This window comes from Podarcis filfolensis (genome assembly GCF_964270895.1).
Source record: "Podarcis filfolensis genome assembly, chromosome: 16".
Taxonomy (NCBI): domain Eukaryota; kingdom Metazoa; phylum Chordata; class Lepidosauria; order Squamata; family Lacertidae; genus Podarcis; species Podarcis filfolensis.
In genome coordinates this window covers 39,978,595-40,001,292 of record NC_139620.1, presented here as the reverse complement: position 1 = coordinate 40,001,292, position 22,698 = coordinate 39,978,595, and the positions used below count along the sequence as shown (strand labels likewise).

The 22,698-nt window shown below is 41.5% G+C and overlaps 1 protein-coding gene and 1 long non-coding RNA gene across 5 annotated transcripts; one reads left to right on the top strand and one right to left on the bottom strand.

Annotated features, from left to right (window-relative positions):
• Positions 1–683: 683 nt before the first annotated feature.
• Positions 684–16,082, top strand: ZCCHC8 (zinc finger CCHC-type containing 8). 4 transcript variants are annotated; one of them, XM_083590083.1, is made up of 14 exons: positions 684–1,146; positions 3,066–3,108; positions 3,814–3,888; positions 4,447–4,552; positions 5,464–5,541; positions 5,908–6,011; positions 6,524–6,589; positions 7,862–7,922; positions 8,308–8,450; positions 10,387–10,529; positions 12,353–12,477; positions 13,196–13,279; positions 14,317–14,431; positions 14,611–16,082. In XM_083590083.1, exons 1-14 carry the CDS (start codon positions 963–965, stop codon positions 15,426–15,428), a joined length of 2,145 nt encoding a protein of 714 aa, XP_083446209.1. In that variant the 5' UTR covers positions 684–962; the 3' UTR covers positions 15,429–16,082. The 4 variants fall into 4 exon arrangements, with proteins under 4 accessions (XP_083446209.1, XP_083446208.1, XP_083446211.1 ...); XM_083590082.1 differs by having other exon boundaries at positions 697–1,148; positions 3,068–3,108; positions 7,859–7,922; XM_083590085.1 differs by lacking the exon at positions 684–1,146 and adding an exon at positions 1,355–1,430 and having other exon boundaries at positions 1,481–3,108.
• LOC310751427 lies at positions 13,951–20,797 on the bottom strand. The gene is made up of 3 exons (XR_014542485.1): positions 17,360–20,797; positions 14,953–15,105; positions 13,951–14,455 (listed from the first exon to the last, which is right to left on the bottom strand). It is a non-coding gene; the product is annotated as an uncharacterized lncRNA (long non-coding RNA).
• Positions 20,798–22,698: the final 1,901 nt, after the last annotated feature.

The following is a 22,698-nucleotide window of genomic DNA, read 5'->3' as shown; positions in this document are numbered from 1 at the left end:
GAAATATAGATGTATTGATTAATTTGAATGGAAAGTGGCTTACAAACCTAATTGTAACATAATAGAACACAAGTACAGCGTAAGTCATATCATGAACAAATCACCTGTAAAACAGCAACCAAACAGCAACTAAAAAATAAGCTAAACACGTTTTAAGTGGCAGTGGCTTGCCAGGGTTTCAGCCAGGGTATTTTTTCTACCTCTAACAGAACATGCCTAGTGATTGAACCTGGGTGGTCTGTTGCTGCCCTATGCTTTAATGAGAGAGACGTGACAATAGTGGAAGAAGAGGAGGGTCAGTTGCTTGGTTCCTGCTTGTGATGTAACCAGGTTCTTTTTGCTTTTTGCCACTCCTGAAAGTGGTGATGCGCTTCAGGTTTGTGGAAGAAAACTTCCAGGAACTGGAAAAATGAGATTGTAGCTACTCTGTTAGTGAAGACATCTGCTAGTACGTTGGAGAGCATGGATAAAAGGAGGACTCGTTTTTCTCCTAGCTGTACAAGTTAGTAATTCCTACCCATGCTACACAAGTATATTAGCCGAGCTACCAAGAAACCTCTGCAAGAAAAAGCACACGGGAAGAGGCTGAGCAAAAAGCTGCCCGCCCCCCGCTCCTATTGCGAGTCAATCTCCGCCAGCCTGCGCTGCCGGAAGCTTGAGCATCGGGCGGAAGTGCTTGGCCAATCCCAGCATGCATCGCTGCCCCCAGCCGCTCTCCCAGTGTGAAGTTCGGGCCTGGGGGCTGCGGGTGCCGTCCGGCCTCGCTGCATTGTGGGAGTTGTAGTCGCCTGCCCGAAGAGCTCTGGCGACTGAAGGCCTTGCGTGCAACTGCGGCCCTTTCCGAGGTGAGGCCGGGGCCTCTCGTCGCCTTTCCTCTCCGCCCGGCGGCAACTTCTTCCGCAGCGCCTGGCCGTGCGGCCGGCGGGCCACGCGCGGCCGGCGCCTTCCCTCCCCGACCTAAGATGGCGGCCGAGGTGGACTTCGGGGACCAGGAGCTCTTCCAGCAGCTGGACGCCGGCGAGGCGGCGCCCATCCCGGCCGCGCAGCCGCCCCACGCCCGCTTCGAGGAGGCCGGGGCGGAGACGGAGGAGCTCCGCCAGCGGCTGAGGGAGTGCCAGGAGACCGTCAGGGAGCTGCAGGCCGAGAATATCCTGGCGGGGGAAGCAGGCCGGCCTGGGGGCGCCCCCTACCCTCAGATCCCCGCCCAGAGGCGGCAGCCCTTCGAGGCGTTGCCGCCCCCCGGCCGTTACGGGGCCGCGTGGAGCTTCCTTCAAAGGGGCTCGGGGTCTATCTTCGCAAAGGGGTCCCAGTCCTTGTAACCCCCCCTCCCCACCCCATTTGTAATCTAGAACTTGCGCTGGATTCAGTTCCGTGGCTTTGGCTGTAGTTGCAGAAAGTGTCAGGGACTAGCCTCTTGCAGCAGAGACACAGTCCGGCCCCCTGGAGCGCGAGAGCTTATTCCGCAAGTCTCTGTTTTCAGGGTTGGCCCGGCCCAAGACCTTTTGCTGCCTGAGCGGGGATGAGGATTTTTTGCAAAGGGATACTTAAGTAAATGCTAAGGTACTTTGCATTAGCAAATGTTTGGCTGCCCTGTGTTGGGAGTTGTAGCCCAACAACATCTGGGCACCAGGCAGGCAAAGGCTGCCCTAAAGAGTGACCTAATTTAGTACATTTGTTTTACTTTTATTTCATAAGCTGCTTTGGCTGTGTGCAGTAAAGCTAACCAACTGAATATATTCTATAAGCAATGCTAAGAAGGTTGAAGCTGCCAGCCTTACCTAATAATGTATTTGTAGTTTGCATCCATTCACTGTTACTGGAGAAATTATTTCTGGCACCGAAAAAGTTTCCACCCCACATCACTGTGCTTCAGGGAGAGCAGGAACAATGAAACTCTCACCTTATCCTGCTCTTGTTGGAGTGTATAAGACACAAGACTGGCAAAGTTATGTTGACACTTTAGACAAGCATTTCTTCTCCTTTATGGCAGTAAAAATGCAATAATAAATTGAATTTATTCAATTTGCTGCCCCCTCGAGTTGACCAGAATTCCACTCTGCTGATCCTGTCTGTGTTGTGTTTGCTGCAACATACTGCTATCCACTTGAGAAGTTGTATCTTGGAACTTTGCTGTGATTTTTAGAATTTAATTTTATACTACTTCATCCCATACCACCCCACCTATTTTATCTTCACAACAACTTGTGGGATAAGATAGACTGCAAGAGAGAGTGGCCGCCCAAGATCACACAGGGGCCTTCAGGGCTGAGTGTGACTTTGAATCTGGGTCCTCCCAGTCCTAGGCCAGTACTCAGCACTATGTCGTGCAGTCTGCCTCACTGACTTTTTAAATTCCTTCTATTCAAAGTGGTGTATGGTTCTCCCCTGTCCCCCTTTCTCCTTGGCTACCATCCTGTGAAGTACATGAGGTGCTGAATTATCCCGGTTCACCTAGCAAACAGTGTAGCTGAGCATGGATTTGAACACCCAGCACTCTTATATTACATTGGCTTGTCATCGTCCCTCTGCAAATTGTTTTGTGGTCACACACACACACAGAGGACACATGACAAAGCTGGGGTGGGGAGAACAGCACCTGTTGAATATATCACTTGTGCAGCTTTTTAAAGGGCACAGGATACCAGATTTCAAAGAAGAAGGCACTGTTCATAAGCATTAATTGTACCAGGGAGGAGTACAGTTCTTCCTTTAGCAGAACTGTGACATAAATGTCAACAGCCCTAGAAGGATGTGCCCTGAAGTGTTTGACAAGGTATTCATTCAATTCTGCCATCTTCAGGCTTCCCTTGTGATGCCTTCCTTCCTCCATGTACATTGAGTACCATGAGTGGGTTTCAGCAACTCTCTGATTCACAAGTGGGGAGGCTAACGTACTTTCCTTTAACTTTCATACCTACTTTTTATATGTCAAATAAGCTTACATCTGGAGCTCTGGTTCTAATTATTATTACTGATTGAGAGTGCAGAACGGGGCAGTCATAAATTATTCCAGTCATTATTCTGAAATAGTAGCATGACTTGAAATTCCTTAACAAATAATTAACATCATGAACTCAGAAGAAAATTGAATATGCTGACTCGACCAAGGTATGTGTAAATTGCTTCATCATCTGTGATGTTTAGTACATTGTTTAAAAGTAGATATGTGTAAGGATTTGGGCATGCCCTGTGTGATTCCAACCCACCCACACAATGCCAAAGCATAAATTGCTTGTGGAACCCCTTTCAGTTTCCAAACTGGCTTGCCATGTTTTAGATGTATGATGTAATTCATACTTTATGTTAGTACTTTTAAAAATGTTAGGTAATTTTTAAAATGTGGTTTGACTTGCTCCATTTATGGGGTGGGGCACAAAGCCTCCTTGAGCACGTTAAGCTAGCAGCATGGTTTTATGGATTAACTGGGTGTAGCAGAAAATACCTGTCATTTGTTTGTATTGAGGGGTCACAAGGGAAGAGTGCTTACACTTCTTCACTAATATTAAGCTGTAGAATCTAATGCATGTAATCAAAAGAAAATAATTTTGGCTTAGTATGCACTATTCTTAACAAACTGCGATAAGGAGAAAACTTTATTACTAAGAATGGGGGTGGGGGAGAGAAATAAATAAATATACATATTAAGGTAAAGGACCCCTGGATGGTTAAGTCCAGTCAAAGGCGACTATGGGGCTGCAGCGCTCATCTCGTTTTCAGGCCAAGGGAGCCGGCGTTTGTCCACAGACAGGCATGTGGGCCTGTCTGAACTGCTACTACCTAATGTAATGGTATCTTTATGCTTTCTTTTTTTAGTGGACTTACAATCGACGACTCTAAACTTGATGGGCCTTTGTTACAAATTTTATTTATGAACAATACTGTTTCGAAGTAAGTATATATATTTTATATTGGTTAAGTTCAGAATGTTTGTATCATGGGTGCCTTCTAGAGTATTGAGCTTTGAGTGGTGGGTCAGAGCCCACTAGTCTACTGTCCCCCAGTATAGGGTGTGTCATGTCTGTAGCTGTGTACCCCAATTTTTTAGGGGTGTGTGTGTGTGTATGTGTGTGTGTGTTCAAATGAGAACTGGAAACATTGGGTGGTTGGGTAAATAAGCATATGTAGATTTTTAAAAAAAGTTAAATTAAAGTTCCCACATAGTAGGTTGTAGTCCCTAGTCTAAAAAACGTTGAAAGCTATTGCTTTACAGATATTTAAAGAAAACGTGTGCAACATGAAAGGAATTTTGAATTTCTGCAGTGCTACCAAAACACTGGATAGGACAAATGCCTGTACCTTTCCCCCCAAAGTTTGATCTACAAGCTCTTCCTTCTGCAGAATTGCAGAACAAAATCCTCAGCTTGAACAGTGTCTAAGAGCAGTCTGTGAGAGAGATGCTTTATAACAAAAAAAGACAGCATATCTATTTTGAAAATTCTTGTATAGGCAATATCATCAAGAAATAGAAGATTTTATATCTTGTTTAGTTCAAAAATATGAGGAGCAACAAAGTGCTGAATCTGACAAGACCTACTTCAATGTTAAGCCGCAGGTATTTATATATTAATGAAATGATCTAAACCTTTTCTTTTATTGGTATCCGTTGTTACTATTGTAGTAAACTAGCCCTAATAGCCTTTGTTATTGATGAAAAGTGTACCATGTTTCCTTAAAAGCATAAGAAGAGAAGCACATAAGCTACATTTTCGAGAAATAACATGTTTCTATTCATATGACTGGTCTGTCAAAAATGTCCTGCTGCAATGTGCTAACTGGTCATGTTCTTCAGTAGCACAGTGTATGATGCCACTGCTCCATGTGAAGATAGGCAATACTGAGTCAAACCATTGGTCCACCTAGCCCAGTATTGTCTATCAGGACTAACAGTAGCTTCCCAAGGCCTCAGGTAGGGGACTTTCCCAGCCCTGCTACCTGAAGTTCTTTTCGCTTGAGATGCCACTACATCCAAAGCAGCCACTGAGCTATGTCCATCCACTGTGCACTCAGAGCACCTGTGTACACATGGCCTTCTCTGTTCACTTTGTGGAAGAGGGCATCACTATGCTTATAGGAGGTTAAGCTAAAGACTTCAGAGAAAGCAAAGAGTGGATTTTTAGCTGAAATTTGAAGGGATGGTGGGGAGGGGGGAAGAGTTTCTTGATGGAAGAAAGTTGGGATATAAATGCAGGAATTTTTTAAAGAATCCTGTAGGCTGGGGAACTTGTTGCCTTCCAGATGTTGCTCTACTCTGGAGTTGCCCATCATTCCTGACAATAGGCCATGCTTGCTGGGACAGATGGCATTGGAATCCCAACAGCCTCTAGAGGGCACCAGGTTCCCTATTCCTGATACAAGTGTTCTGGAAGTGAGTTCAGGCATATAGGAGAACACTCATAATTATATACTTTGTTGTTTGATAAATATAATCTTAGTTTCGCAAACTGTGATTTGTCTTTCTATTAGCCTTCTAGTTTTATGTTGGAAGAAGACCATAAAGTGACAATCTCAAATACATCAAAAAAAATCAAGGAGGCCTTTAGTGTAAGTTACGCCTTTGCTTTGTGGTGTATGTGCTTGAATCCTACATTTTAGATTTCCGAACCATAGCATTAGAAAAGGGTTGACAAGATGCTTAAAGAGCCATGCAATTCTCACTGTATTTAATTATTGTTAAGTTGTTGTAATTCTTGGAAGGCCAAAACTCATATTAATTGGCTGGGCTTTTTTTAGTTATGGGTGTGTAAGATGTAAGATCTTGTTTGTAAAACCTTAAAACAGGAGAACCTTTATTGTAATGTACTTAATTATATCAAAATATATATTTGTGAAATATTTAAGTACATTTTTAAAAAGGAATGTTGTCTTTCAATCTGATAAAATGCTGACACTTTTTTACTCTTTCTACAGGTTGTAGGAAGTGTTCTCTATTTTACCAATTTTTGTCTTGATAAACTGGGGCAGCCTATATTAAATGAAAACCCTCAGCTGACAGATGGATGGGAAATACCCAAGTATCCTATTTAGTTTAATGTCCTCCTCTTTTCCTGCTAACAATGCAACTTAATCCAATCAGTACTAAACCAGATTCAGTCTACATATTTTGAGTCTATTAACTACGTAATTGTGGTGTCATACGTTACAGGGCATGCCCTTTTTGGTGAAACATTATTTCTGGTGATTGGATTTCCTGCTCTGCTTAAAGATGCTATTGGGCTTCCATGCTATATTTCTCAATAGTGGAGTCAGGCAGCTGACACGCTACACTGATCAGGCTAAACCCTACTATTAAAAGATAGCATGCTTTCAACAATGATGGAGCCATCCTTTCAAGCAGAATCTTGCCTTCATGGTATTGATTATGAGTCTCATCTTACCTTTCTTAAGCAAAAAACAAACAAAATTAAACTTTGTAATAACAATTTATACCAAAACACTTCTGGGTCATAGCCATCATGCATATACAGACACGTAAACCTCAGTTGTTCTGTTTTCTACAATGGCAATTCCTTATTGAACTCTTAAGATACCAGCAAGTTTTCACGCAGATTCTTTCTCTAGATGGACAGGAGATACAAGTAAAGCCTAAAAGGTTTGTATTTCTCTAAATCCATGAAAAATTAAAAAACTGAAATGTGCTGTGGTTAATAAGTAATGGATATGACTTAGAATGAGAGCAAAGTGCAGATTAAATTGCTGACATAAAGAGCACCCTTCATGATGTAACAGCTTGCCACTTTTAAAGCATTTTGTGATACTAAGTGTGAAGTGCAGCCTCTTATGACCAAAAGTATAGGGGAAGAGGGAGCTGGAATGTTCTGGGTGCTTTGAAGACCTTATTCAGGCACATCCAAAATAACTATAGCAGCCTTTGCCAACCTGGTGCCCTCCAGACGTTTTAGGCTACAACTGTCATCAACCTCAGCCAGCACAGCCATGCTGGAGGACACCAGGTTAGCAAGAGCTACTCAGACCTCGCTGTCCATCTTCCTGCTCATAACTCTCGTAAAACTCCATTCCCCCCCCCCCTTTAATTTGATAGAAACACAGATAAAATCTGCTAGGAGACAGGCTTATTAACTTTCATTAAGAATTAACTAGATGAGTCCTCAAGTAGGGCATTAGAATAATAGATTGAGCCAACATTTCATGAACAATTAAAAATAAAAATTTACTCCTCAGCTTTATAATTGGAGAGGGCCATGTGCCTTGACATATCTTAAGATAGACTTTTAAGTAGTTATTTCCAAAATATTTTGAAAAGCAGTGCACTGGTGCAAATGAAAGTTGAAAGTGGCCTTCTCCATAATGGCCAAAGCAAGAAAATAATTGTTTCATGCACTGACCCATTCAGTTTCCTCTCACACTTCCTGATTCTCACAAACCATGGTTTCCCTTCAAACCTGAATTGGAAGCCACACTTTAAAATGGGCTTCCGTGGTTCAGGCACACCGTTTCCACCTGCTTTGGGTGTCATGGCAAATTGCGGTCTGGTCTGTGGGAGGGGTTGCAAGAGGAAGAAGGAGCACAAAATCACAAAGTCCATAACAAGAAGTCCAACTATGATGTCTTGGATCAGAGCACTTTTTTTCTTTTTCTTTTCAACATCCAAATTTCCACTACATACTACTTTATTTATTTGTCAGACTGTTGTAGCATAGTCACAAAATGTTTAAAATGTTAAGATGACATTGCTGTTAGTATACTTTCTCCTGCATTCTTCTGTGCTGTCACAACTGGGTTTGGTATATTAGGAATATGGGTGACATTTTAAAAAGGCTGTTGGAAATATGTAATGGACCCACATATTTGTTAAGTCAGTATTAAATATTAGTGTTATAAACTGTTTACTTTTATAAAGCAGGCCAAAATCTCACTGCTTCAATTGTGGCTCTGAAGACCACCAAATGAAAGATTGTCCACAGGTAAAATATTCCTTCTGATGTTCTGTCCTCAGAGCACATTGATAATCAGATATAGATTACCGGTAATTTGAAAGGATTCAGTTGGGTTTTGATAAAGCTGTATAATCCATTTGAATATTGTTGATATGTTTTATATCTTAAGGCACATATTTTGCTACGTATGTCCCTATTAAAATATTCTAGGGTCTTTTAAAAAACAAGTTTAAGCAATTGTATTCAGCAACATATATCCTCTGTAAGGCCAAAACTTTTAAGTATCAAATAGTCCAACTCTGTATAGTACTAGGCAGACTGTTATTCCACAGGTGAATCAAGGGAATTTGTATGTGTAACTTGGCAGCTGGTATTGTCCTGATTTCCCCCCCCCCCTCTAACTACATTTTAGCCACGAAATGCTGCCCGTATAAGTGAAAAAAGGAAGCAGTTTATGGATGCTTGTGGGGAAGCAGGAAACCAAAACTTCCAACAGCGGTACCATGCAGAAGAAGTTGAAGAAAGGTTTGGAAGGTTCAAACCAGGAATAATTAGGTATTTTCTCTCTCTTACTGAATATAAATCAGCCTTTCCCAACCTGGTGCTCTTTGAAAGCTTTGGACTACAACTCATATCAGCACAGACCAGCATGGCTGTGCTAGCTGGTGCTGATGGAACTTGTAGTCCAAAATATCTGGAAGGCACAAAGTTGGAGAAAGCTGAAAACATGGGGGCAGGGACTGGATGGCTCAGAACTCCTGCCCTCAGGTACCTGATTTTTACTAAATCTAACCGAATATTGAAAATACCTTTAAAATGTTTTGTTCACTCTCATTTCAATATTTGCTACTAGCACCAAGATCTGCACCTGCAGTGGCTCCACCCAGGTCTGCACCTAAGACTTCAAGGCCCACTGCAGCGGCCTCATGATCACATTGCACCCAGGACAAGCGGAGTGCAATTTTTTATGCTGAAAGAAAAAGCAAGGTGTGGACTACAAGTAAGGTGAGGTGCCTGCCCCACCTAAAACAGTTGAAGCTGCAGCAGGAAAAGACTTAGACACAATACTCATAGAAGAATTTGCAGCACAGCATATTTCACTTAAAACCATGATTATGGAGACATGGAAGGAGCTGATAACCCCTTTGGAAAGAATGGTAGATGCAATAGTGGAGAAATTTGCTGGCACCACCGAAACCATCTCAGCAGCAATGGATCTGGTACACTTAGATGAAAACAATTGAAGCGGCTCCTCTGAGAAAATAAGAATGCAAAATCTAAGCTAGAGGAGGTGGAAAACAGAGCCCGAAAGCTTACTTTACATGTGAGAGTCATTAAAGAGGGGGCAGAAGGAGACAGTATTATGGACTTCAAATTTCAGTGATTCAAAAGTGTGATACCCACCTAAGAGCTACTCAGTGCTTTTTTTCTGGGGGGAACGCAGGGTACCCCTAAACATTTTGTGAATTTAAGTTTGGCCTCATTGAGCGGCAGTATTTCAATATGAGTAGGAAAATGAGAGTACCCCTAAACTTTTTCTATATATATATATATATAGAAAAAAGCACTGGAGCTACCTTTGGGGACAAGAGAGAGCTCACAGAGCACTATCAGTCTGTGAGGCACTGTTAAGTGCTTTCACCAATTCAAAAAGGACAAGATTTGGATAGCTTTTAACAAATGTGAAAGGAAGAATATGAAAATCACCCAGTTACAGTGCTTCAGGATTTATCTCTGGAAACAGAGAATAAAAGAGAAATGTGTCAAGTAATGTTCAAGTTGCAAGAAGCAGGAATATGATATTACTGGGCTTTTCATTTCCATCTGGTAGTCACTACAGGAAATTCAACATTCTCAGCAGCAAATCTCAGAGAACAAATCTACCGGCAGGATTAGTTCCTGAGATAGCTGAATATCTAGAACAACAAGATAGCAAAGTTCCAGAAAAAGAACCCAGATAGAAGGTATACATCGTATCTCAAATAGTGTGAAATAGGAGAATGGGCCAAAGGAGGAGCGGCAGTGTTCACCCATCAGAAAGATCTCTCCACTGTCAAACAACCAGAAAAAGAACCAAGAAAATAAAACTGCTTCAAGGATTGCAAACTGTTAAAAAAGAGTACTTGCTGTAATTTTGGAACCCTTAGCAATAAAGCTTCATCAAGACCTGGCTGGTATGGGAGTCACATGGGGAAACCCAGCCAGATGGGTGGGGTATAAATAATAAGTTATTGTTTTTATACATTATTATAACAATTAATGGAAAAGAACATATTCATGAAATTCATGAAAATCAGTCACTTATACGTAACAACAGGCAAATATATTCAAGCTGCACGCAACTCTGCAGCTTTCTTATATAATTCCAGTGTGACCTTAAGTTTTCCATCAGGATACAAATCTCTCTTGTTTGTTTTCTTAAAATGTAGCAGACAACTTCCACAAATAGCCCCTTCATATTTCTAACAGGATGTCATTTGTCCTATTGCAGTGAGGAACTTCAGGATGCACTTGGTGTCACTGATAAGACTCTTCCTCCTTTCATCTATCGAATGCGGCAACTGGGCTATCCCCCAGGTTGGCTCAAGGAGGCAGAAATGGAAAAATCTGGACTAACACTCTATGATGGAAAAGGTAAGTTTAGTGGTGAGCGGCCCTCATTACCTTACTGCAAATGTGTTTTATTTTTTCGTAATAAGAGGATACCTGTCCATTATTTGGCTTTTGACTTTGAAAAGTGTTCCACCTTTCTGGTTTCTGACTATAAAGAAAATAGTTAAAATAGTGTTGTTTATTGTTACAGCCTGTTATATGAGATGTTTGCCTATTGATTCTTTCCAATAATAATTGAAATTCGGTAATACCATTAGATTATCTGGACCCAATTCAATTCAAGGCATTGAAACTACCTTGGCCGGCCTGGTTTCTTGGGAAAGGAACTGGGTAGTGCAACCTTGTTGATTCTTTTTGACTTCAATACTATTGACCACAGCATCCTTCTCAAACGACTTGTGGGTTGGAAATTGGGGGCACTGTTGTACAGTGATTCCATTCCTACCTTCAAGGTGGATTTTAGACAGCAGCAATGGGGGACTATTACTCAGTACCCTGAGCTCACTAGTGGGGTTCCCCGGGGGGGCAGTCAGTCTCTTGTCCCCTGTGCTTTTTAACATCCATATGAAGTCACTGGTAGATGTCACCAGGCCGTTTGGAGTGAAATGTCAAGTGTCCTGATGACATCCATCTCAATTTCCATGTTCCATCTGAATCAGGAGTGCCAGTTCAGGTGTTTGAGCATTGCCTGGAGGTAATGAAGGGCTGGGTGTGAACCAATAAATTGAAGCTGAATCCACACATGAAAGTAATATCTGTTGTCAATTCTAAAGTTCAGCAGTAGGGAGATGCATGTACTCCCTTGGAAGAACCAGGTGTGCAGCTTGGTGGGTACTACGTTATCCTTCTATGTCATTTGAGACCCAGTGTTATGTTGTTCCTTGATAGGGATAACTTATCACGGTGATCCATGGTCACTTCCTAGTCCATGTCAGGCTACCCTTAAAGATCATTCGGAAGCTGCAGCTAGTGCAGAACACACTAGTGAAGCTGCTGGTGGATGTATACACATTCTGGCTGACCTTGAAAGATCTGCACTGGTTATCAGCCCACTGTGGAGCCCAATTTAAGCTGTTGGAACGACACATAAGATTTTCAACAGTTGGTCAATACATACCTTTTTACCCAGTGCTTTGGTTGAGTAGATGTCTGTCCTCTTGTTCTGTGCTGTTGTTCTAATATTGGTTGCTTTTCTCATTTTATTTGCTGATTTTAATGTACATTGTATTTATTTGAAACCTGAAACACTCCTCCCCCTGGGATTGTTTGGGGTGGATTGTAAGTCCAAATACGATAATAAACAGTTATTATATGTGTGATAAGACGAGTGTGTGGCTTAGGGCACCCCCCCATGTTTTCAGAAAAAGTTCCATTGTTACTAAAATTCATTGGAACAATCTATGGATGCATTGATTGAGATTCCTGCATTGTGGGGAGTTGGACTTAATTGCTAGATTTGTAGCCAATGAAGTCCTACTCAGAGTAGACCTGTTGGAATGAGTGTGCCTAAGTCATGTTCATTAATTTTAATGGATCTTTTCCGAGTAGGACTAGCATTGACTACAACCTTAAATAAGTACCATAACCCAAGCTTGGGTGGTTTATCTTGGGGTTCTGGTAGAGTGGTGCTAAATTTTGCAGTTCTGAATATGTGGTGCATAAAAAATGACTGGTTATTTCTTTTGTGATTAATTATACAATGTTGTTTTGCTTCTTATCACAGAATCTGTGCATTCCAGCATCCTGTTGTCAAAGTGGTTAGACGCAACAAGCGCTCACCATTATATGTGCCAAGTCCTCTTTTGTCAATAGTATCAGTAACTATTTGTGGTGTTTTGTTACAGCATCTCCTGGTGGTGAAACAGAGGCAGAAGAATATTATCAACAGAATTGGCGTGTCACTTATGATGTCTCTAAGTTGATAAACTATCCAGGTTTTAATATGTCCACTCCGAATGGAGTAACAGATGTAAGTGACTAGTTTTACACTTTCATCACCTCCTTCCTCCAAAGAGTGACATACGAATTTCTTTTACACGTTATCTGTATCTGACAGTCCTTTCAAAATTTATTTGGAGGGACTCCCTGCTTCCACATGAACTGCCCTGGCCTGTATCTGAAGAAGTGTGCATGCACACAAAAGTTCATACCAATAACAAACTTAGTTGGTCTATAAGGTGCTACTGGAAGGAATTTTTAAAAATTTTGTTTTGACTACGGCAGACCAACACAGCTAACTGCCCTGGCCTTGAGATGGTCCTCAAAGGCCCTCTCCTCTGGCCCACCATTAATGCAGATCTGGTTGGTGGGTACCATGGACCGGGCCTTTTTGACAGTGGTTCCTCAACTTTGGAACTCCCTTCCTTCGGAGGGGTTTCCTCTTTGGTTTCTTTTATGTAGACCTTTCATGTGCGTTTTAGTCTGTTCTACTTTTTAATACTAGCTTGGTATTTCAGCTCCCAATGTTTTTATATTCTAAGCTGTATTGTCTTGTTTTTAATTTGTATTGATATATTATGTCCTCACCTGTTGTAAATTCTGTGTTTGGAATACACATTTATTAAATATTTTTCTTACAGTTCATTCTTTGCTTTCTTCCTCTTTTTGCTAAACACATATATGCAAGCAAGTTTTCTAGTCCTGCACGTTGATCAGCATCTTCTTTTACTGTATTTATATTCCTGCAGGAATGGAGGATGTTTGGTTCCGTACCCCTTCAGCCCAGTCAGCAGAAGGATATCTTTGCCCACTATCTTTCTACCTATCATTCGGTGACTATATTTAAATGTGCTTGTGAAAGCTGTGTGTATTGATGTTTCCAGTTAACAATCATATTTCTAGTTCTGCATAGAATTCTCTAATTTATGATAGTAAAAAGCATACATAGGTCAGAGGAACATGTATAGGTGTACATTTCTGTAGATTGTTGCCATGTTTGATACTTGTCTTCTGGAGTCTTTATGTCATATTTTGTTCATTAGTTTAAATTAGTTACTTTTCCATTAGCCTGTCTCTAGGAACCCTTTCAGTGTTGAAGAGTGCAATAGGAGTTATTGAAATCTGTTAACATAAATCACATTAGAGCTAGGGTCCCTGATGGGAACATATTTTCAAGATATGGCAGTTGGTTGCTTTGAACTCTTTCGAACCATTTTAACCACCTATGATAATGTGAATAAAGAGTGTGCAGTTCTATAACCAGAAATATTAGTGGGCAGATTTAAATTTAGGGTTGTATCCAGTGTAGTGGAATCCAGTGTAGCATAAGTTAGAGGAATACTTGTTCTGCTGATGTAATGTTTTGCACCACCAAAATGTTGTGCAAGAGAATGCTCAGCAGGTTGCTGATGTGCTGCACAATAGATTCCTTGGTTATGCAACATTAAAACTTGCCCATCTGCTAGTGCAAGAGCTTTATGCTAGCAGACAGAGAATGCTGGAGGCAGTTCTTAGTATTTATTTTGCAAAATAGCAATACATACATACATACATACATACATTTTAAAACAAACCTAAATCCAAGCAGTGTACAGAATATAAATTTCCAAGTGCTTTCCAGTTCTTTTGGTACCTTTAGAATCATTGGCCAGACTTCTGGAAGTCAGAAGCAGTAAGGAAAAGGGATGGAAATTGCCTTTGTTTAAATGCTTAAAAAAATAAACATTGAAAGCTCAGAGAAAGTGACCCTGTGAGGCCTTCTTCTCCATGGCTGTGGCCCACAGAGCACATGAGCACCTTCCATGAATGTATCTTCATAATCATGTTGAATACTCTTAATCTCTCTTGTTCCTTTGTGATGCTTCTTTAGTCAAGCCCAAAGTCCAGCAATAAAAGATCTTCATCTCACCAGAACGCTCATCATCCAAAAAGACAGAAAGGAAACAATGCTGAAGTATCATCAGCTGACATGGAGATGGATTCTGGTAAGCCTTTCAATACTAATAAACCTGTGCAATAAATATAGTTCATAAAATAGCTTTAAAACTTCCTTCTTCCCATCCCTATTAAAAATTATGATCCACCATACCTGTATACCAGCTTCCATTGAAAACAAGATAGGGATAGGGATGCTTACTAACAGTTGCTCTTTTTCTGATTTCAGACTTTGAAGCTCCACACAGTTCTCCTGGCTATGATAGCTTCCAGTTCCAACCTCCACTGCCTCCAGGGTCACCACTGAATGTCACTCCTCCCCCATTGCCACGTGGGACCCCTCCATGTACTCCCCCCAACATTACCCCTCCCCGGCTTCCTCCATGTATTCCCCTACCAGCTACCCGTGATACTCCACCTTTGACTCCTTCCAGTGATTCTGCTCCACTGAGAGCAGAGGGCTCTGCTATGGATGAAGACACTTTGACTCTGGAAGAGCTTGAGGAGCAGCAGCGCCTCATTTGGGCAGCCCTGGAGCAAGCAGATAGTGCAAACAGTGACTCTGACATACCTGGAGAGAATCCTTTAACAGGAAACTCTGTAGCCTCATCACCGTCTCGAATTGAGTCAGACATTTTCCCAGAAGAAATAACATGCAAAAAGCTGGATGTATTGGAACTTGGGACTTCAGACAACAGTGAACAGGTACTCAAAACAGAAGAGTCTGAAAAGAAACAGATTTCAGGTGATGAACTGATTGATTTGACAGACAATGAAGAACCGAATCCCATGGATTCTGAAGGCAGTGTTGAGAACTGCCCCTCAACCTCAGTGTCCAGGGTAAGCCACAGTGACTCTCCTGTGGTCATCAGTGCGGAGGTGTCCAAAAATGCCAGCCCTGTCCCTGACATGAGCAAGTTCGCTGCTGGGATAACACCTTTTGAATTTGACAATATGGCTGAATCTACTGGGATTTACCTCCGAATAAGAAGTGTGCTAAAGAACTCTCCTCGGAACCAGCAGAAAAGCAAGAAGGCTTCCTCCTAGGTGTCCTATTACTACTGCAGCACGGTTGCACCCAAAGAAACCGACTGGCCAATTAACTTTGGATACTACTCTGTACTTACTTTATAAATAATGACCAAGTAAGAACAGACACATTGAAAGCTCCTGCTTTGTTCCTCCTATAATTATGTTACTTGTTTAAAAAAGTGCAGTGTACAGAGCTTCCATTTTGACTTCAGGGCCTGTTGCTGCCTAAAACCAATGTTTCTGCTAATACAAGAAAGTACTACCAAGTGAGTTAACTTTTCTGAAAATGTTTCCTGAATATGAGTTAATCTTTCTGACCCTGTTTGACTTGTGAAGTTAGAGCAGCGGCAACTGGAGGATTTTGTCTGTGCTTTCTGCATCACTGTAAACCAGTTTATTTTCAGTAGTTTTTGAAAGGTTCTCAACCTTTTAAATGGCTTCCTCTTCATTTAAAATAGAAAAATTGTAGCAATGAAATGGGAATAATCAGGGGTTGTTTCACAATTATTCCTGCCCTTTTTGAAGAGTTTTATAAGTAATTTATGTGGGTCAGATTTTTTTAGTACTACCTTCTTTCTTCTTTCTTTTTAGTAATGCCCCATATTTGAACTTGCTGTACATACATATTGATGCTTCTGTACAGAGGTTTAATAAACAATTTTTTCATAACTTTTTTGTATGTAAACGTTTAGGTAGACCAGAAAAACCTATCGCTGGAAAACTGAATATGAAAATCCTGTTGTGGTTGAATCTTATACTCCCTTTAAATAAATATTAAAGCAGAAGTGGGGAACCTTAGGCCTGGGGGGTCAGTTGTGCCTTCCCAGGCCTCGGCCATTGGGACTCTACTCAAGCCACGCAGCCCTCCCCGTGCCACACTTCTCACCAGCCCTGCTGCACTCCCTCCTCAAGAGCTTTTGCATGTTCTTGAATGGTAAAAATCAGCAGCCTCTTGCTTGCCTGGATGCAGAGCTGTGTGGTGTAGCCTACTGTACAAATGTAAAAATCACACCGTTTCTCACCTCCTTTGGCCCTGCCCCCCACAAGCAGCCCCCAGGTGGTTGCTCATGAGGAAAGGAGGCCCTCAGCTGGAAAATAAGTTGAATGCCCTTCTCTAAAGTTGCATGCATACATAGCTAGCTGTTTTCAAATAGGGACATGCTGTGCCATGTCAAATTAGTTTTTTACTTCACTTGCTTAAAGGGTTCTCCAATTATGTGTATGGTCATTCTCAATGGCATGTGTGAGGCCTCTACCACAACCATGGATTAGGCAAGACGTGGCCTAGAATCCGTGGAAGTGCTGTATTCTTCCTATTCTACCCCCTCCCTTTGCCTGCCTCACTGAGTAGAGATTCCTTCTTCAGCTAACATGGTTTTCCTTCATCTATTTTCTTACTCTTTATTTCAGCCTTTATAGGAAATTGTTCTCCATTCCTTTTGCCCTAAGCCCACTCATCCCTCTGAGAGGGCGAATAGAGTCATGGGAAAAAGAAAGTACACCTTCTTTGAATTCTGAGGTTTTACATAGGACATAATAACCATCTGTTCCTTAGTAGGTCTTCTACCAGGGCTCCAGCTGCTTCTCTCATCTTTTCCACTAACATCTCCTTGCTGGAAATCCACTGATGGCTACAAAGGCTGCTCCATCTCCTTTCTCCAGGCACTATAAAATTGACATAGCTGAGGCAGCATTTGAAGGAAGGCTTCTACAGAGAAGGGCCCAATTGATACATTTTACATTTCTATCGCATCTTTTCCTGCAAGGAGCTCAAGGTGGTATACATGGTTCTCCACTCATTTAATCCCCACAACAACCCCATGGGGTAAATTAGGCTGAGAGGCAGAGACTGGCCCGTGTGCGCTTCATGGCTAAGTGCAGCTATGACTCCTGGTCTCTCCGATCCTCATCTGACACTGACCACTATCCTCTAACGATCCACGTACCATGAATGCTCCTTCTTGGATGAGAGTAGGACGACTCCAGGCCCATCCTGGGCGTGTCTTGGGTTTGTGCCATACCTTCCAGTGTTTTTTTTTTCAGGGTTGCATGTAGCTCCTTCCATTTGCCTCAGTGTCTTTCATTTGGCACTTCTGTTTCTTCGGCATTCATCAGGGGCTCCGAACAGGGAATTGAAGATGTACTGATTAAGTATTATTAATAAGAAAGTACATAGTTTTTAATTGTATCCATGTTTAATTGTTTTTCAGATATTGTTTTTCTTTTGTATGTTTTTACTGGTTCTTGTTTCTATCTGTAAGTTGCTTTCATTCCTGTCAGGGGAAAATGGCAGCGGGGTATAAATAAATATATTCTTAATATCATGCATTCTAGGTTACATGACAGACCTATCACTGAAAATAAAATAAAAAGCAAACTCTGAGAAGTGCTTGCATCTGAAGGGTTAATTGGCTACATTACAGGAGATTTTAAATGGGTGGAGCAGTTCTAACTTTGTTTGAACTTGCCCATGCTATCACTGGTTTGTATGAACTGTGGCCTACTTTTGATTGGCAGCCGCTTTCTTTGGTCTCCAGTGCAAGCCTTTCCCATAGAATGCTCTAAACTGGAGATGCCAGGGACTAAATTGAGGAATTGGGGGCGTTCACTCTTTGATGGAGTTGCTCAGCTAGCAAACACAATGCTAGGAAAGAGGCCTGAGAGCCATGTAGCCTATGTGTGTTAGTGTGTTCCTGCAGATCTTTTGAACTATGCTTCTCATCATCCCTGGAGAAAGTTTTCTGCATGCAAGACATACGCTCCACCATTGAGTTACTACCATTCTGTGCCAATCTTCATCTCATGTCTGAACCTGCAAAGTGCAGGAATTAAAATGCTGGCCTACTTTGTAACATAGCAGTTGCTGCAAAGGTTATTTGAAAATATATAAAAAATTATTTGAGTGCTTGAGTAATTAGCATCCCTATAGTTTCATTATTGCTCCAAGGCAACTTAAATTTAGATATTAGGGAAATTAATTTCTATCTGTTGTCAGGTATGTGTATGTTTATTTTTAACATTCTGTCCAGAACTCTTAAATAGTATATTACCAAAGCTAGACTTTGTTACTCTTTCTGTGCACATACATAATAGTACTGCTATTTTTTTCGAGTTTCATTCCTCCTGTCCTTTCTTGCTTTTTAAAATATTTGTTCAGTTTCACATCTTTTACAGTTCTCTATTACATAATGAACCCTTGTCTATTGCAGTGAGAGACCTTCATGGCTGACTTTATTAACAAGTGTGTATTTTCTCCCTTAGGCTGTGGGTGTGTTCTATGACAATCTAGGCCAGGTAATTAAAGTGAGTGAGTAATAATGCTTGATCTAAGTAAAAGTGATGTGAGCCTTGAAGCTTTCCCACACAACTTTTCTAATGCCATTCATACCTGGCTGATAGCTCTCCTACCACATAAACTTGATGGTGATTTATGCAGACCTGTTGGACTACTTTAAATGATTTGAGCTGTGAATGGCAAAGGTTCCAACCCAGCTAAAGTAGTGACTTAAGTCCCTTTGAAAGAAAGGGGGCTTAAGTTACGGTCCATCCACACTTTTGTCATGTGCTTTCTACTATTTTGTATTGGATCTATTATCACAGGTCTGAGAACTGTGGGTTTTTCCTCCACCGCTTTCCCCAGGAAAACCTGGTTTACCGCTGAATTGCATCTTAAGAAATCCATGAAAAACAGCAGAAAAATAAAAATCAAGGAACACTACTATTAAAAGAGGCAGCATAACACATGATGGGAATGGGAGGGTGCCAGGTTGCCAAAGGCTGGGCTTTGTGTTTTTTCAGCTTGGAAAAAAAGATGTCTACAATGGGGATTAACTGGTTTATAAATTTATGTGTGGTGTGGAGTAAGCCAATAGACATTCCTCTGTCCCAAAGAACTAGAACTTGGGATCACCCAGGGGAATGAATGGTTTGGAACAGACGAAAGAAAATAGTTACTCATACTACAAAATTAATGGATTGAGTTGCCCCATGGAGTGGTAATGGCCATTAACTAAGGTTGCTGGATGTAGAGAAAGAAACAACTATATAGAACCTCTTGAAGGGGCAGACTTTGGACTCTCAGGCACTGGTTAGCCACAGCAGACATGGCCTTTTCCTTTCCTGTCCTTGATGCCTTCTGATTAGCATTTCTTGGGGAAACAGGATGCAGTACTGTTGTTGCTGTTGTTTAGTCGTCTCCGACTCTTTGTGACCCCATGGACCAGAGCACGCCAGGCAGTACTGGATGAACCATTATTTAGTCTGATCCAGCTGGGCTCCTTTTATGTGTTCTTGAAACTTCCATTTTCAGTAGGCTTGCTCCCAAGTCAAAGGGTGTGCAGGATTGTAACGCAAATAGCTTGCAACAGGTGTGCGTGTTGCTGATCTGTATTTTATTCTTCTAAGTCCATTGCATGTGTTTATTCACCCTTTCAAAGCCTCCAAGTTTCCCTTTCAGCTTCTTCAGGGATGAAGGCATTCTGTCTCGTTGCCAGGAGCATAAGAATGAAGCCTGTGCTGTGCATTGTGGAACAAAGAGCTTTGCTTTCCAGGCCTGTCAGTGTGGCAGCACTTGCCTGTACCATATTGACTCCAGGAGTGAAAAGAACATCTGCTGAGGGTTGCATAATATCATTCACTCCCACTTTTGCTGAAGCGCTTCCACAGTGCAGATGTAACCAATATTTAACAACGCACATTAGAAAGCGCTCCCCGCATCTTTTAGAAGAAGGAATTGCCATGTTGTTCGATCAATTTATTGGCATTGCCAACTTACTGCTTCTTTGCCGTGCACAAGGTCATAATGTGCTTTTGAATGCAATCAGTGTTCTGGCTCCCTTTTTACCAAAAGGTAATGGTGGGTGCGTGCGTGCGCGTGCACACACACACACACACACACACACACCAAGAGCAAATGCTTTGAAGCAAAACTGCTCAAATTTATTTTGGAAGTGCTTATCCTGTTTTCCTCTTAGAGGCACAAAGACCCATACAATAAATAATGCAGTTCCTGGTGTACTTTGAAACTCCTCTCGTCTTTCTGCTGTTGCTCTGATCCAGTGTTTATTTTCCCCATGGCTCTGCTGCCAGCTTAATTTGTTTTAGTTTGAGCACCTCTGGAGATTCAGAGTCCAGCTTTGCAAGCATCATCTGGCTCATGAGGGGTTGTTTTCTTGCAAATGACTAACAGAATATGTGTTAACTACTAAAAACATTTATTGGTCCATAACTTTTGTGGGCTTCTTTGGAAGGTTGCCCTGAACCAAGTAATTTCCTTAACTTCATGCTATTGTTCTTCCATATTTAGTAATGTCAGACAATTAAATGTGTTACATTTTTCTTAGTTCTCTGTACACACTAAATAAGAATATTTAATTGTTGCACAGCTATCTATAGAGAAGTGGCTACTTACTGCTTCGTCATGAAGATGGTGACTACCTGGAAGAAGAAACAAATATATTTTGTCTCAAGAAAAAAAATCTACAATTGTTGCTGATACAAACAGGTAAAATTGATAAACACAGAGAGTATGCTGGTGCCCCTCTGAAACTGTTTTAAAATGGACCAGCAATAATGATATTATTCTGTGGAGTTGAACATTTTGAGAGTGTTACAAAAGAGAAAAAATGAAGATTTAAGCAGCGGTGGCCATCTTCATTCATATATGTACTTGCTTGAATATTAGTCTCCCATAATTATTTTATTTTGTCCAAAAAGTACATAATCACCCCCCAAAAAAACAGACAGGAATAAACCTATCCTGATGCCCCTTTTGTTTGTGTATTGAAGAATTGCACTCTGTAAACTCTTGTTGCTTATGCTACAGTTATACAATATCTGTAGGCAAAAAGAGGAACAAAAGGTGGCAGAAGGTAGTGGCATTGCTATGGGGCTTGCGGGGGGGGGCGCTTCTCAGTCTTCAGATTCTGCTTGGCCAATTGCAGGGGGAAAGAGCAGGGGGTGGTGATGTATATATCTGCTCAAAGAGCGCAAGACACAGGAATTTCATGGCCATGTGGCCACTGAGGATAAAGAGACTGCTCCCATTTTATCTGTAGCTGTGGGTTTTCCATTGTTGTAAGTGACAAAGAGCTGCCTCGCTCTGAAACTGTTTATTACATATCTTCTGCATTTTCACCATCACTACTATTTTTTAAAAAATAAAAAGCATACTGTATTGATCCTACTCATTGTCACTGATGTAGATGAATAAAAGTAAAGCATCCCATTAAGGTGTTTTTCTTAATCAGCCCAGAACCATATTTAGAAGGAAAAGGGTTAATTTAAAAAACCCTTACTCATGGTGTCTTCATGTGGCATGAATTTCCACGCTAACTTGAATTCTAGTGCTATAGTTCAATATGGCACACCGTAGCTCATGTCCCTAAAGACCAGTTAAATAATAAATTTTGCTATTTTCTTTGACAATGTTGCAAATGTTTTCCAATAGCACTTGGTGTGTTTTAAGGTGGGAATTCTGGCTGATGAATCCTCCTGCCAATTTCTCCCTGAAGAACAAAGTCATTGCTTTTATTTAAAAAACCAACACGTACTATTCTGCTGTGTTACACATAAATCAGTGGATTTTTGCAAAGAAATGTGCCCACCCTGCTATCTTCTGCTGCCTGCTACTTTGCTCTGCTACTTTGCTCCAGCTGAAATTCAGCTGAAATAAGCCCTATAGAATTCAGTAGGACTGACTGCAGGGTAAGTATGTGTCAGATTCCACTTGTTAGCCAGCCTGTCTGCGGTGAAAATATTCCATTCAAATCAATAGGATGTACATATGGCTTGCTGATTTGTTGTGAGAAAAGCAGGAATGGATGCTTTACAAAAAGAGGTTGTAGCGGAAACAGAAGCCTCACTGAAATCAATAGGATGTGGCCAGGGTTGGTTGTTTCCCTATGAAGGAAAGTGAAAGTGAAGGAATTTTTAAAGGGGAAGAGAGAAAGGGTGGGGAAGAAGTTATATTGATATAGCTAATTAATTTATGTTTAGGATTGGGTGGGCCTATGAGGAAACAAAGTGGAAAAAAGAAGGGGATTTTTTAAAAATAGAACTTCTACTGAAAGAGGATGTAAGCGTAAGTAGCGAAAGGGGCGCTACTCTGAGGAAACAGGGAAGCGAGAGAAGGAAGGCCGGCCTCTGGCTCTGCGGGAGAGGGGCTGCTGCCTTGCAGGCTGGCGTCTCCAGGTGGGGCTCGCTGCCAGTTGGTGTAGACAATCCTGGACTAGATCTGACTTGGCATAAGGAAAGAAGATCAGGCCGATGGCATCCTGTCCCCCCA

Excerpts from the sequence above, each read along its gene's own strand:
- ZCCHC8 (XM_083590082.1), top strand. The coding sequence starts at position 963 with ATGGCGGCCGAGGTGGACTTCGGGGACCAGGAGCTCTTCCAGCAGCTG. Across the intron at positions 5,542-5,907 it reads AAATCAAGGAGGCCTTTAGT|GTTGTAGGAAGTGTTCTCTA; the intron begins GTAAGTTACGCC and ends CTCTTTCTACAG. Across the intron at positions 8,451-10,386 it reads TTCAAACCAGGAATAATTAG|TGAGGAACTTCAGGATGCAC; the intron begins GTATTTTCTCTC and ends GTCCTATTGCAG.